General features: G+C 40.2%; 1 protein-coding gene and 1 long non-coding RNA gene across 4 annotated transcripts in view; one reads left to right on the forward strand and one right to left on the reverse strand.

Annotated features, from left to right (window-relative positions):
• The window catches only part of FLT1 (fms related receptor tyrosine kinase 1), a 192,305-nt gene that overhangs the window by 56,726 nt on the left and 119,387 nt on the right, over positions 1–16,192 (reverse strand). Inside the window, exon 15 of one of the 3 annotated variants that reach the window (XM_024230908.3) lies at positions 8,247–8,806. The exons of the other annotated variants lie outside the window; for them this stretch is intronic. Coding sequence (XP_024086676.1) covers positions 8,733–8,806 — 74 coding nt within the window. The 3' untranslated portion in view covers positions 8,247–8,732. Of the gene's footprint in view, positions 1–8,246; positions 8,807–16,192 lie in introns of those variants that run through there. 3 annotated transcript variants of the gene reach the window in all.
• The window catches only part of LOC129049463 (uncharacterized), a 158,397-nt gene that overhangs the window by 51,733 nt on the left and 90,472 nt on the right, over positions 1–16,192 (forward strand). The window lies entirely within an intron of this gene.

The raw sequence follows: 16,192 nt of genomic DNA on the forward strand, positions 1-16,192 counted from the left end.
TTTGGGAGGCCAAGGTGGGCGGATCATCTGAGGTCAGGAGTTCAAGACCAGCCTGGCCAACATGATGAAACCCAATCTCTACTAAAAATACAAAAATTAGCAGGGTGTGGTGGCACATGCCTGTAATCCCAACTACTTGGGAGGTTGCAGCAGGAGAATCACTTGAACTGGGGAGGCAGAGGTTGCAGTGAGCTGAGATTGTGCCACTGCACTCCAGCCTGGGTAACAGAGCGAGACTTTGTCTCAAAAAAAAAGAAGAAAACCAAATGAGATAGCACTTCACACCTATTAGATTAGCTATTATTAAAAATATAAAAGATCACAAGTGTTGATGAGGATGTGGAGAGAAGGGAACCCTTATACACGGTTGGTGGCATTATAAATTAGTACAGCCATTTTGGAAAACCATATGGAGTCTCTCAAACAACTAAAAAAGAAAACTGCTATATGATCTAGCAATCTCACTACTGGGTATCTACCCAAAGAAATTGAAATCAAGGATGCTGAAGAGATGTCTGCATTCCCATGTTTATTGCAGCATTATTCACAATAGCCAAGATATGGAGGCAACCTATGTGTCCATCAATGGATGAATAGATTTTTAAAATTTGGTGTATATATACAATGGAATACTACAGCCTTAAAAAATAACAGGAAATTCTGTCATTTATGACAATATGGATGAACCTAGAGGACATTATGTTGAGCGAAATAAGCCAGGCACTGAGAGAAAAATGCTGCATGATTTCACTTATATGTGGAATCTAAAAAAGTTGAACTCATAGATGTAGAGAGTAGAGTGATGGCTACCAGAGGGTGGGGTGGGGAGAGTTGGATACAGACAGGGAAGATATTGGTCACTGGGTACAAAGTTACAGTTAGATAAAAGGAATATGTTCTGGCATTCTATTACACAGCAAAGTGACAACAGTTAAAAATAATGCACGCTTCAATATAGCTAAAAGAGAGGATTTTAAGTGTTCCCACCACAAAGAAATGATATTTGAGCTGATGGGTATGCTAATCAGGCTTATTTGATCCTTCCCATTGTATACATGTATTAATATTAAAACATCACACTGTACCCCATGCATATATATTATTATTATTATTTGCCAATTAAAGAAATGTAAAAGGCCGGGCGCGGTGGCTCATGCCTGTAATCCCAGCACTTGTGGGAGGCTGAGGTGGGCGGATCATGAGGTCTAGGAATTTGAGACCAGCCTGGCCAATATTGTGACACCCCGTCTCTACTAAAAATACAAAAATTAGCCAGGCGTGGTGGCTCATGCCTGTAGTCCCAGCTACTCGGGAGGCTGAGGCAGAAGAATTTCTTGAAGCTGGGAGGCAGAGCTTGGAATGAGCCAAGATGGTGCCACTGCACTCCAGCCTGGGTGACAGAGCAAGACTCCGTCTCAAAAAAAAAAAAAAAAAAAAAAAGAAATGTAAAAAACCACACAAACTCCAAACACCTACAATCTCACCTCTCAGATGTTGTTTCTTTAGTCTTTCTAAAGTGTACTTTCTGAAAACACAGTTTGTTCATTTATATAACAAATATTTTTTGAGCTCCTACTACGTACTAGACACTATTCTAGATACTGGTGATACACTATCAAGCAAAAGAAATCCTTGCCTACAAATTCTAGTTTTGGAGAATTACAAAATGAGTATCAACAGATTAAGGTATTAGAGAAACCAGAGGAGACAACAATGAATTAAGTATGAACAAAAGATCTGAGGGATGGAGACAAATTATAAGGGTAATAACATGCTTATTTTTGTAAGAAAGGAAATAAATAGCAAGAGTGGAGGATGAGCAGTATCATCTAAAAAATTGAAAACACAAAACTTTGCTGATTTGATAGATGAAAATGATTGTTTTAATTTGTATTTCTTTGAACATTTTTTCATGTGTATATTAGCCATTTTTATTTCAAAAGACCTGTTTTGAGTAGGAGACTGGAAAAGGTGAATTCAGATTAAGGAGAGCTTTGAAATCTTGGTTGAGGAGTTTCAATTCCATGTAGAAGGAAAGAGAATCACGAAGATTTTTGAGCATAGTGAAAGCGATGTTTAAGGACGTTCAGTCTAGAAGGAGAACACAGGCTGGACTGGAATGAGGAAAACATAGCATCTGCAAGTCCTGCTCATCAGCTGTAATTCAGGCAAGGAATGATGAGGTCTCAAACCTGGATGGTGGGAAAGGAAGTAGAGAGGAAGAAATGGAAACAGACACTGTAGAAACAACCTATAGGAATTGGTGCTTTACTGGATACAGCAACAGAAAAAGAGAGAGATGAGTCCAAGGTGATTCCAATATTTTAAACCCAGATAACAGGAAAAAAGTGACAGCTCTTCCCCATAACTTTGGCTAAGTCACTTAATCTCTTTGGGGCTATTTCCTTACCTGTAAAATGAGAATAATACCTGCTCCACCTATTTCATGATCAATAGAGATAGCTTAAATGGAAGCATTGAAGCTTTGAGAAGTATAAGATATAGTATAAGTGGCAATCACAGAAAATAAAAGTGTGGCTGTACAGTTGCTCGGGGTCAATGAACATTTATAATAGCAGATATCTTGCTACCTACAATCATTATAATCATCTCCATTGCAGCAGATCTGAAACTCAGCCAATTTTCTATCACTCAAATCCCAACTCAAGGATAGCATCATGGGCTGGGCACGGTGGCTCATGCCTATAATCCCAGCACTTTGGGAGGCCGAGGCGGGCAGATTGCTTGAGCCTAGGAGTTCGAGACCAGCCTGGGCAACATAATGAGACTCTATCTCCACTAAAACTTAAAACAAAACAAAACAAAACAAAAAAAAACAGGCTGGCACCATGAGCAAATAAAGTTAAAGGACTTGGATTTCATTCAAGGAGAACATGTAATTATGAAAGGTGAGAGATAGTAGCCAGGATGCTCATGAGCTAACATCATCTGGCACAGATTCCTCTTTCTAGCCCAAGGAGGAGAGGAGATGGGGTGAGAAGGTGTCCAAATTCAACGGGCAAAGCTCTTCTTTCTGATGTGCCCTCTGTTGTACAAATGACACAGAGACATTGATGCGTCCCCATCAGATAGGCCACTCAGATGCTCAGAACCATCATCAGGCCCTTGCTCATCCTCCACTCTTGCATGTATTTCCCTTCTTACAAAAATAAGCATGTTATTACCCCTATAATTTGTCTCCATTCTTCAGATCTTTTGTTCATACTTAATTCATTTTTGTCTCCCCAGGTTTCTCTAATACCTTAACCTGTTGATACTCACTTTATATGACCCAAACCGTAGGATACAGGCTCTGTCCTGCTGAGGAAAATACATTTTTAAAGGGGTTCTATTTTTAGTTTAATTTTAATTTTTTTGACTGTGAGCACCTCCAAAAATGTTAAAGTGCAGAAAAAGTATAACCCATGTATCTACCATTAAGATGATCGGAGGTCAACATTTTGCCATATTTACTTTAGGCAGACCCATTTCTGTCTTTTATATGAAATGAGATTTATAGATACTTTATCCCTTCCTTTACCCTCTCTCTCCAGAGGTACCTGAAATTGTACTTTTTCTACATAGTATATGTTTTTGTACTTTTTCTACATGCATGTTTTTGTGCTTTTTCTACATAGGTATATATCTGTACAGAATACAGAATATTATTTTGTGTGCTTAAAAATTCTAAATAACAGGTATTATAGATTATATATCCTTTTCAACTTGATTATTTTCCCATTCAGCAATGCTTTTATATTTATCCTTTTTTTTTGAGACGGAGTGTTGCTGTCACCCAGGCTGGAGTGCAGTGGTGCAATCTCAGTTCACTGCAACCTTTGAATCTGGGTTCAAGTGATTCTCCTGTCTCAGCCTCCCAAGTAGCTGGGATTACAGGCGCCCAACACTGCATCTGGCTAATTTTTGTATTTTTGTAGAGACAGGGTTTCACCATGTTGGCTGGTCTTGAACTCCTGACCTCAAGCGATCCGCTGGCCTTGGCCTCCCAAAGTGCTGGGATTACAGGGGTGAACCACTGCGCCCAGCCCATGCTTTTTAATTGATGGCAAAATGATTGATGTGAAATGGTATCTTGCTGTGGTTTTAATCTACATTTCCCTGATTACTAGTTAGGTGAAATATTTTTATTGGCCATTCAGGTTTCTCTTTGTGTGAATTGCCTGTTTCTATCCTTTGCCCATTCTTCTGTTGTCCTATTTGCCTTTTTGTCAGTGATTTTAGGGTTCTTTATATGTTTGGGATGCTAATTCTTTGTTGGCTTAATACGTTACAAGTCTTCCTTCATTGTATGAACAGTCTTTTAAATTTCACTTATGGTAAATTTTTATTTTATTTATTCACTTATTTATTGAGATGAGGTCTCTTTCTATTGCCCAGGCTGGACTGCAGTGGCAAGATCATGGCTCACTGCAGCCTTGAACTCTTGGGCTCAAGTGATCCTCCAGCCTCAGCCTCCCGAGTAGTTGGGATTATAGGCGTAAGCCACAGTCCCTGCCATGGTGAATTTTTAATACAAAGCTTTAAATTTTTTAACATAATCAAATTTATCAGTATTTTTTATTATACTTTTTGTGCTTTTTGTTATTTAAGAAATCTTTTCCTACCCTGATATCATAAAGCATTCACCTTGTATACTTTCTTCATAAAATCTGTTTAAGAGATTCATTTAATACTTTGTGTTTTCTTATTCAGGTTTTTAATCGACCTAGATTTTCTTTTGGGGAGGGGTGTGTGTATGGTGTGAAGTAAGGACCTAATTTTTACCATATAAATAGCCAATGATCCCAGCATCATTTATTGAATAAGATCTTCTTTTCCCACTAAGTTGTTGTGCCAGCTCTGTTCAGATACTATCTGAATTTTTTATGTTGACGCTCCCATGTATTTGTGTATTTGTGGTTCTGTTTCTAGGCTCTTTATTTATTCACAGTGACCTATTTATCTATCCCTGTACCACATAAGTTAAATTTTGATTCCTTGATAACACATCTTGATATCTGGTATGGCCTGACCAGATCATTTTTGAAATGGTCTTGACTATTCTTGGCCCTTTATACTTCAATACTTTATACTTCAGATTTTGCTTGTCAAATTCTGTAAAAGGCACAATTGGAATGTTTATTAGAATTCCACTGAGTTCATATTACATTATAATTTGGGGGAAATGGTCATATTTATTTTTAGGTGGAACCATATGGAATTGCCAATACTTTGACGTACAAAGATGGCAATATGGTTCTACCAATAAGTGTTTTTATAGAAGAATATTGAGGATCTTTGAGTTATTTAGGTTTTCTTTTATGTCATTTAATAGTTTTATGATTTTCTCTTTAAATATCCTGTTTTTCTTTAGTTATATTTATTCCTAGATATTTAATTTTGTTGTTATGCAAAATAATATTGAGGTCTTTGGAAGGTCACTTTATTTGAATTTTCTCTTTCCTTTTCGGGTACTAGTCATTAGAACTAACATGTAGAATTCACTTTTTTTTTTTTTTTGAGGCGGAGTCTTGCTCCATCGCCCAGGCTAGAGTGAAGTGGTGCAATCTCAGCTCACTGCAACCTCTGCTCCTGGACTCAAGGGATTATCCTGCCTCAGCCTCCCTAGTAGCTGGGATTACAGGTGTGCACCACCAAGCCTGGCTAATTTTTGTATTTTTAGTAGAGATGGGGTTCCACCATGCTGGCCAGGCTGGTCTCGAACTCCTGATCTCAAGTGATTCGCCCACCTCAGCCTCCCAAAATGCTGCGATTATAGGCGTGAGCCACTGTGCTCAGCCAGAACTCACTTATAAACATGATACTCTGCTTTGTGTTTCTGAGATAGTTTAATCGTAGGCCTGCTTGCTTGCTTCTAAAGGATAGCTTAAGTCATTTCCATGCGCTTGTTTGTGTATTTCCTTGGCTTCTGACACTAAATACGGTTTCTTTAACCACTGAAGACATAACAATTCCCATGGAAACTCATTATTTATTTCTCTTTACTCTAAGAAGCTGTATCAGATGGACAAACCGGGCATAGAGTAGCACTTGCAAACACAGATGTCTTCAGGAGCCAGGCACGTAATATAAATGAGTTGGGGATAAAATAATGGAAGGGGGACTATGTCTCTGGAGAATAGAAAGCCTGTCTCCCACCTAAAAGCGGAAGCCTTTGCTTATCTCCAACCTATTGAGAATTTGGGGATTTGAGTCTGGTGTTGTCTTCTGAGTTTTAGAAAGAAGACAGAAATTTGAATTTCTTTTTAATGTTAAAGCTCATGATTCTTAAATGTTGGCAACCAGATCAACTTAAATAGATCTACTGTGAAGGCCAATAAAAACATGGATGCAAGATATATTTGACATGACTTAGAGTATGTACATGGGGATAAGCTTTTATGTTGTTACTAAGTAAGGACCTTCATGATCTGGCTCCTTCCTATCTTCCCAGCTTTGCTGCCTGCTGCATCCCTACATGTGTCTTTGGTACGAGCCATACTAATCTATTTGCAGTTTGTTCTAAGCCTCAGTGACTCTGCACACGTGGTTCCCTTGATGCCTGGTTAACATTTGCATGTTCTTTAATATTCAGCTCAGGATTAACTACTCTGGAAAGCATTTTTTTTTTTTTTTTTGAGATGGAGTTTTGCTCTTGTTATCCAGGCTGGAGTGAAATGGCGTGATCTCGGCTCACTGCAACCTCCACCTCCTGGGTTCAAGAGATTCTCCTGCCTCAGCTTCCTGAGTAGCTGAGATTAAAGGTGCCTGCCACCATGCCTGGCTAATTTTTTGTATTTTTAGTAGTGATGGGGTTTCAACATGTTGGCCAGGCTGGTCTTGAACTCCTGACCTCAGGTGATCCACCTGCCTCGGCCTCCCAAAGTGCTAGGATTACAGGCGTGAGCCACCACGCCCGGTGGAAAGCATCTTCTGATGCTCTTGGACCCCATCTCTGTTACTCCTGCATCACCCTGTGCATGCCCCTACTCTGGCACTTACCTTTTTGTCATAAAATTGCTGACTTTCTTATCTGCCCACTCCAATGTGGGCTCCTGGAGAATGGTAACTCTACCTTATTCATTACTGAGTCCCCAGTGTCTAGTGCAGGGCCAATAGACAGCTGACCTTCAGTAACTGAGGAAAATGACCACATAAACGAAGACAATGGAAAATGTCATGTAGAGGGTGGAGGAGGGGAGTGAGCTTTGCAATCTTTGCGGAATATCATGAAGCTAAGCTAGTTATTAGTGCTAACTCCCTGGGTGGTAGCATGGACTGATGACCTGCAGCATGCCAAGCTCACCTCAGAATTTATAAAATTCCGTCAGTTAATTTTGTCATCTTAAGGTTCAAAAAGCCTCAGTTCTTGGAGCTTAGAATGCAAACTCTGGTGGTTCTATGCGTTTGCTAAAGCATTAGCCCAAAAGGATAAGTAAAACTTTACACTGGGCTGTTTTTGTAGAAACGTGTGGTGTCCTCTAAGGTATCTGACAATGAAACTCAGTGTGAGGATTTGAATTACCTATTATGTTGGTTGCTAATGGAGGATGTGGATAAGTTTTTGACCATGATGGCCTAATTTATTCATGGGTTGTGGTCTAAATTTTCAAGATGTCCAACTGTCAATTTTAAAGGTGTAATTTTCAAGGGACTTTGTAGATAGTTTTATTTCTTCCCATTATACCTTAAGGTGAAGGACAATCTTGGCATTTTATGTGTAAGCACCATATTGCCCAGGGAAGAGCATGGAATATAATTTTAATCCAATTCACAATTGAGTAAATAAATCTGTAGAGCTTTTGAATTCACCTATTTGATTACATAAACGCAGGCCATGTATTTGCCTCCTGTTCCCCCAAAACACAAAAGTGGCTTGTTGCTCTCCTAAATGGGCCTACTAGTCTGACCAGCAACTTCTGTTTTGTTGCTCAGTTGACCATCTGTATTGTTGACTTAGAGAACATTATGTTCATCCACTTTGGCCAAACTAATATTCGTCATCAAAACTCTCTTTTTTATTCATCAAAGTCCAATTCAGATGACATCTCCTCCATGAAATCTCCCCTGATTGGTCATCAGAAGTGCTAATTTTTATCTGATGTTATTTTATACCACTCACATTGCACATTTATGAACTGACTTTGTACCTATTATGTTTGTTTTTCAAAGGTGAGGATTATGTGTTGCTTATTTTCATTTTCTCTAGAATATAATAAAGGATCAGGCTCAGAGTAGGCAATTAATACATGTATGTTAAGTTTAATAGAATAAAAAGTGAATTTTGTCTGTTTATTTATTTATTTATTTATTTGTTTGTTTTTTGAGACGGAGTTTCGCTCTTGTTGCCCAGGCTGGAGTGCAGTGCATGATCTCGGCTCCCTGCAACCTCTGCCTCCTGGGTTCAAGTGATTCTCCTGTCTCAGCCTCCCGAGTAGCTGGCATTACAGGCATGCGCCACCATGCCCGGCTAATTTTGTATTTTTAATAGAGACAGCATTTCACCATGTTGGTCAGGCTGGTCTTGAACTCCTGACCCCAAATGATCCACCTGCCTCAGCCTCCCAAAGTGCTGGGATTACAGGCATGAGCCACCATGCCTGGCCATTTGTTATTGTTATGATTGTCTTGGCTCTCCAACTAAAGGATAAATTCTTTGAAGTTGACACATAATAATTTTCAATAAATGGTAGCTATGATGATGATGATGATGATGATGATAATGATGACAGCTATGATGATGATGATGACGATGATGATGATGATGACGATGATGATGACGATGGTGATGTTGATGTATACAGTTCTAGGTACACAGTAAATAATCATATCTTTAGATTGGCAGCTTTTTTTTTTTTTTTGAGACAGAGTTTTGCTCTTGTTGCCAGGCTGGAGTGCAATGGTGCAATCTCTGCTCACTGCAATCTCCACCTTCCGGGTTCAAGCGATTCTTCTGCCTCAGCCTCCTGAGTAGCTGGGATTACAGGTGCCCACCACCACACCCGGCTAATTTTTGTGTTTTTAGTTTAGATGGGGTTTCACCACGTTGGCCAGGCTGGTCTCCAACTCCTGACCTCAGGTGATCCGCCCACCTCAGCCTCCGAAAGTGCTGGGATTACAGGCGTGAGCCATTGCGCCTGGCTAGATTGGCAGGCTTTAATTGATTAGCTAAGAGCAGTGTCCGAACTAAGAACCAGAAGAGCCAAAATATAGAAATGGCTAAAGGTGACCCAGGAAAGCTAGAGGCAAGATGTCAGATTGACTTTCCACAAAGGAGATTTTATACATCCAGTCAAACTTTGGATGTTTGGAAAACTATGTCTGAGGAACATAAATTCAAGTTTAGTAAAATGGCAAAGGCTGACAAAATTGGAAAATGAAGGCCAGGAGCGGTGGCTCACGCCTACAGTTCCAACACTTTGGGAGGCCAAGGTGGTCGGATCACCTGAGGTCAGGAATTCAAGACCAGCCTGGCCAACATGGTGAAACTCTGTCTCTACTAAAAATACAAAAATTAGCCAGGCGTGGTGGTGGGCACCTGTAATCCCAGCTACTCACGAGGCTGAGGCAGGAGAATTGCTTGAACCCAGGAGATGGAGGTTGCAGTGAGCCAAGATCATGCCACTGTACTCTAGCGTGGACGACAGAATGAGACTCCATCTCCAAAGAAGAAAAAAAGAAAAGGAAAATGAAGAGCGATTAATCCATTAAATGACACTAAAAAGATGAGTGATTTCAGTGCTTCTGAATGGTTACCATGTGGTTTCTTCTTTATTGAGAATTTCACCCTAAGATCAAGCCTCATGGCAAAGCCTTTGTGAATGTAAAAAAAAGAAAGTTGACGAATGGGATAATTTGAGACACAGTGAAAAGCAGCCTTGCAATAATGTGTTAAGCTGGAAGAGAATATGAGAATGTTGCAAAACATAGTGTCTAAAGGAGACTTGATGGCAGTGTGAGCCCTGATAAGACGATTTACTCTTTAGCCATGAAAAAGACAGAGAAAGAAGAGGAACACTTAGAAAAGAATAAGAGTGGGGACAGTGATGAAAAAAGGCGTATAGGCCGGGTGCAGTGGCTCATGCCTGTAATTCCAGCACTTCGCGAGGTAGAGGCAGGAGGATAGCTTGAGTCCAGGAGTTCAGGACCAGCCTGGGCAACACAGTGAGACTACTGTTTCTATAAAAAATAAAAAAAATTAGCCCAGCATGGTGGCATGTGCCTGTAGTTCCAGCTACTTGGGCGGGGGTGGGAGAGTTGGGAGGAGGCTGCAGTGAGCCGTGATGATGCCACTGCCTTCCTTCCAGCCTGGGCCACAGAGCAAGACCCTGTCTCAAAAAAAAAAAAAAAAAAGCTGTATAATATTCTTCTCACTGTAACCTCTGAATAAGGGAAACACCACAGACAAAGGTCCTTTCATTTGGGATAATGTCTAGTCCTTCACTACTTTAACTTACAAAATAGAGTTGTGATAGCAGAATCGTTTCTAAAAGCCTTGAAGAGGCCATAGTTAAAACGAATCCTTTGAAACTGTGCCAAAAACACACGTATTTCTAAATATTTAAAATGAAAGCATCTTTGTGCGCTTTCACTGTGGAACTTTGCTCTTGTTCTAATAAAGCATTTCAGGATGATTCAGGCACTTAAAAATGTGTCAAATGGTCCTAACTCTATGGTTATTATCTCTATAACTCTAGCTATCAGCTATGTTTATTTGTAAACTGTGAACACATACATGTGGGTGTGTGCACACACCCACACACTCCTGGCCCAATTAATCCTTGTGCTATGCTCAGATTGGTCATAGCCTGTCCACAAGGTTGGATCCATTAGTCCCACAGAAGATGGCCAGTCATCTACAGTGGCTTTTTTTTGGTATGATGAAGTAGCAATTCTAATGACCATTTTAAGACAGGAAAGTCAATACTACTGCACTCCATAAGAAGTTAGTCAAGAAAGTGTTTTTCTCTCAATAGAGGAGTAGTTACATAAGTTATGGGAATACATATCATATTACAGTATATGCCTGCTAAAAAGAGTGGGGTAGAACAATATGTTTTGACATAGAAAGACCTCCAAGATATATTAAGTAATAAAAGCAAGTCTTAAAATGACATATGGTGTGACCTTAACTCAAATTTTATCTCAGAAATGCTGGGTTTCCCATACAAGCCCACTACCAGTCACTCACTGTAATCCATTATCTTATTTTATTTTCATCATAACAGTGATGACTATCAGAATTTATACCATATGCTTATATAGTAGTCTCCCTGTATCTGTGGTTTCAGTTTACTAACATGCAAAAATATTAAATGGAAAATTCCATAAATAAACAATTCATAAGTTTTAAATTGTACACCATTCTGAGTAGCATGATGAAGTCTCTCGCTGTCTCACTCTGTCCCACCCAGGATGTGAATCTTCCCTTTGTCCCGCACGCAACTCCACGCTGTAGCTGCTACCCATCTATGAGTCCCTTAGGAGCTGGCTGGCCTACCAGATAGACGGTCCCAGTATCACAGTGCTTGTGTTCACAGAACACTTATTTTCCTCAATAATGGCTCCAAAGCACACAAATAGTGATGAAGCTGTGAAGTACTTCCTTTTAGTTAAAAGGTGAAAGTTCTCGACTTAAGAAAACAAAAAAATCATATGCTGAGGTTGGCTAAGATCTATGGTAAGAATGAACCTTCTACCCATGAAATTGGAAAGAAGGGAAAAGAAACCTGAAAAGGCATTTAAGTTTGTGGGTAGAAGGCAAGAACAGAGCGTGTTCTGATGGACAGCAATTGGTATAATCTGAGGTGTCAGGCATCCTCTTGAGGTCTTGGAACAGATCCCCTGTGGATAAGGCGACATGACAGTAGTTTTGTTTGTTAAATTTGTTGCCTGTATTTTTCCATTAGAATGTAAATTCAAGGTCCCTGTTTTGTTCCCAGCACCTAATATGCCTGTCACAGAGTTGACTCTCAGTGAATATCTATTGAATGAATAAATCGTGTGTGTGTGTGTGTGTGTGTGTGTGTGTGTGTGTGTATATTTCTTTTTTTTTTTTTTTTGAGATGGAGTCTCGCTCTGTTTCCCAGGGGTGCAGTGGAGCCATCTTGGCTCACTGCAACCTCTGCCTCCTGCAACCTTCAAGCAATCCTCCTGGCTCAATCTCCTGAGTAGCTGAGACTACAGGCACTTGACACCATGCCTGGCTAATTTTTGTATTTTTAGTAGAGATAGGGTTTCACCATGTTGGCCAAGCTGGTCTTGAACTCCTGACCTCAGGCGATCTGCCTGCCTCAGCCTCCCAAAGTGCTGGGGGATTACAGGCATGAGCCATTGCACCTGGCCATATATTTTTAAAGCCCACATTTGTATATACGCACACGTATAGGTTAAAAAATGGAAAAAACATTGACAAGATACATATCAAACCATTAATATGTATTGCCTCTCCATAAGGGAAATTTGTAGAACTTACTCTATTTCTGTACAGTGGAAATGTATTCATATATTCCTCGTTTAAATAAAAAATATATATATACGGCCGGGTGCAGTGGCTCATGCCTGTAATCCCAGCACTTTGGGAGGCCAAGGTGGGCAGATCACGAGGTCAAGAGATTGAGACCATCCTGGCCAACACGGTGAAACCCCGTCTCTACTAAAAATACAAAAGTTAGCTGGGTGTGGTGGTGCGGGCCTGTAGTCCCAGCTACTTGGAAGGCTGAGGCAGGAGAATCACTTGAACCCAGGAGGCGGAGCCTGCAGTGAGCGGAGATCGTGCCACTGCACTCTAGCCTGGCAACAGAGTGAGACTCCTTCCCAAAAATAAATAAATAAATAAAATAAAAATGAAACATTAAGATGAAACTGTAGCCCTTTTAATCTCTTTCTCAGTGGCAAAGAGCCATAAAATGAAAGTTTAAAAGCTATATAGATTCAAACACTTAAACATTTGCAAAACTTTGTAATATTGACTATGTTAGAATGAGTGAATGAATGTTTTTGAGGCAAGAAAAGTAGATTTATACTTTATGACAATTTACAATTGTAGATTAAGGCAATAAAAGGACAAATCAAAACCCATTCAGTCAGAAGACGGTCCCACTGTGTGGAGGTGGGGGAGGGAACGTGATATAGAGTATGTTTTCTGCATTTCATTTTGTTTCTCAGTGATGCTCAGTTTAATTATGATTGAGTTGAATGAGATGGCTACTTAAACTAATATACAGTCTTGATTGTTTAAGGCTCCTTGGTAGCAGGAGATTATATAAAAATCAGGTTTATCATTTGAATGGGGAGGTGAACTTTCTTGACTTTGATTTTTTTCAGCAGCAATTTAGAGTTGTGGACTGAGTTCACTGACTAGTTATCTGAGAGTATATTTGTTTGCATATTTTCCTTAATTGAATTGGGCATAGTGGTGACCCCAGTTGCATTGCTGTGTATGTGCCACTTTAGGTCCTGATTAAACTGTCTGAAATTTATGCTTGAGGGGAGGAGAGATTTCCATGCAGATTCTGGACATGTAAAATGGAAAAAGTTCATCTAATTATTTTGCAAAAACATGAAATCATGAAAGCACGTTTAAGGGAGTGTATGAGTTTTCCTTCTGTAGTCATCCAATCTTTAGTGTAGGGAGGAATTTGTTGATTAGGGATTGAGATCCCTCTCACTCTAAGAGCCCAGGCACTGGCTCTTAGTTTTGGGGTTAGTGTCTTTGGACAGAGTACAGCCTCTGAGAGATCTCTGGTATGACTGCTGGGAGAGTTTACCACCCCCACTAACCCCTCGATGTCCCCAAATCTCTTTGTATCTCTTCTCTTTGTTTTTCTTCATTCCCCATTTCTTTTTCTCAGCCATTGGTCCCTCAAGCATTGACTGCTCTTCAGACAAAATTTGCTGCTGATCTTGGCCATGTTCAAAGTACATTTCCGTGTGTTGCAAGAGGTCACAGAGAGAATCAAAAGAGGAGGTTAATTCATAGTCAAAAAAGGAGAAGCTTTAATGGGCATGGGATTTCCCATTGGGGTTATGAAAAAGTTCTGTAACTAGATAGTGGTGATGGTTTTGCAACATTCTGAATGTACTCAGTGCCACTTAACTGTACACTTTAAAATGGTTAAAATGATAAAATTTATGTTATGTGCATTTTGCCACAATTTAAAAAAATGAGGCTTGGGCAACACATAAAGACCACCATCTCTACAAAAGAAAAAAAAAAAGCTGGGTGTGGTGGAATGTGACTATAGTCCCAGCTATGCAGAAGGCTAAGGCGAGAGGATCGCCTGAGCCCGGGAGGTTGTGGCTGCAGTGAGCCATGATCATGTCACTGCACTCCAGCCTGGGAAACAGAGCAAGACCCTGTCTCAAAAAACAAACAAAAAACAAAACAAAACAAAGAAAAAAACCCAAAAAACCCTTTTTCTAAAGTGATGCCCACATTTACAAGTTCTCTCCTATTTCTTTTTTTCTTTTTTTTTTTTTTGAGACGGAGTCTCGCTCTGTCGCCCAGGCTGGAGTACAGTGGCGTGATCTCGGCTCACTGCAATCTCCGCCTCCCAGGTTCATGCCATTCTCCTGCCTCAGCCTCCCAAGTAGTTGGGACTACAGGCGCCCACCACCATGCCCGGCTAATTTTTTTTTGTATTTTTAGTAGAGACAGGATTTCACCGTGTTAGCCAGGATGGTCTTGATCTCCTGACCTTGTGATCCACCCGCCTCAGCCTCCCAAAGTGCTGGGATTACAGGCGTGAGCCACCGTGCCCGGCCCTCCTATTTCTTATCTCCTAAATTTTTCATTTAAAAATTTAAGAGGACCTAACATACACACAAAAACACACACACACACACCCCACCACCACCACCACCACCACTAAACTTAAACAACTAGCAGGGGGCCCTGCTATTCATACGAATAGATGTTTGTGTTGACCAATGTATGATCCCTCAGTTGGACCTTACTGTGGCCAGCAGCTTTCAGGAGGCTTTTCTGGGCTGAATAGAGATTAGGATGTTATGCTGTAAAATGCATCCAGGAAATTTTCTTTAGGCAAAGCTTTTGGATAGGATATATTGCTGTGTATGTGTGTGTATACCTATGCATGTAGGTGCAAGACCTAAATCACCTGAATCTTGCCAATAAAAAGAGATACTTTGGGGCTGACTGATTCTTCATAAATAGCTTCTATTGCTTTCCAATTCAAAATGGAACTTTACTCATGGATTACTTTACTTTTCTGAATATAAATTATAGAACTCTACCACTGTATTTTTCAATCTGATTGAACTAGCCAAACATTAACAAATAATTGCAGAATTGCAGAAAGCGCATAAAGCAACATTTTCAATTTTTTTTTTGCCATGATAGGGCTGTGTTAAAGTCAGGTTCTCTTTGTTGGCTGAGATGAGTGTTGTAGGTCCGAACTTTGGCAATGTCAACAGGTTAGTTTTCGTGGGCTGTTACCCCACTCCCTCTCTTACTTCATTACTCTCCTTTCTTCTACCTCCTGAAGGAACTTTATCCTTGGAAAAGAACTGAGCCTTGATTCTGCAATGTAGTTCTAGCAGGGAAGAAGAGCTACTTGCATATCAGCAGTGAAGCTTGGTTTTCCTTGATCTGGATGTAGAGAGCCCCTGACCTTAATTAATGACACATATTGAAGAGACAGGGCTAGCGAGAACAGCTGCTTAGCTAATCACACCAGCAGATCAGCTCTGGTCTCAGTGGGGGTGCTAAGTAGAGCAGCCAGCTCACCCTCACAGGCACTGCTCTGAGCACACCCTGGATATCTTGTTCACATTTATTTTCTGCAATAATAGTTCTTCATTCATTGTGTACTGTAAGGATAGATTTCATGAGAAGGAAAAGGCAACCACAACTCAAGTTTTGCAAAAGATATTTGACATTTCTGAATTTCATTAAGGAATTTGATTAAGGAATTAAGCAAAACTGCTGATTCTAGTAGCCTGAGGGTGACAGATGGTCAGTTTTTCATCCCTGGGTATTAACAGCCTAATTCCTCTCTCTCTTCTAAGGTTCCTTAAGATCTTTCCTGGATCTAGTCAAATCACTTGATAATTCAGAGGTGATTCTGTCCTCTTAGGTACTAGGATCTGAATATGGTGCCTACAGATGCAGACATTTGGTGTCAGTGATATAGTGTGACAGGAAAGATGTCCTCTAAGTGTTAGATAA

This window comes from Pongo abelii, chromosome 14, assembly GCF_028885655.2.
Source record: "Pongo abelii isolate AG06213 chromosome 14, NHGRI_mPonAbe1-v2.0_pri, whole genome shotgun sequence".
NCBI classification, from domain to species: Eukaryota; Metazoa; Chordata; class Mammalia; order Primates; family Hominidae; genus Pongo; species Pongo abelii.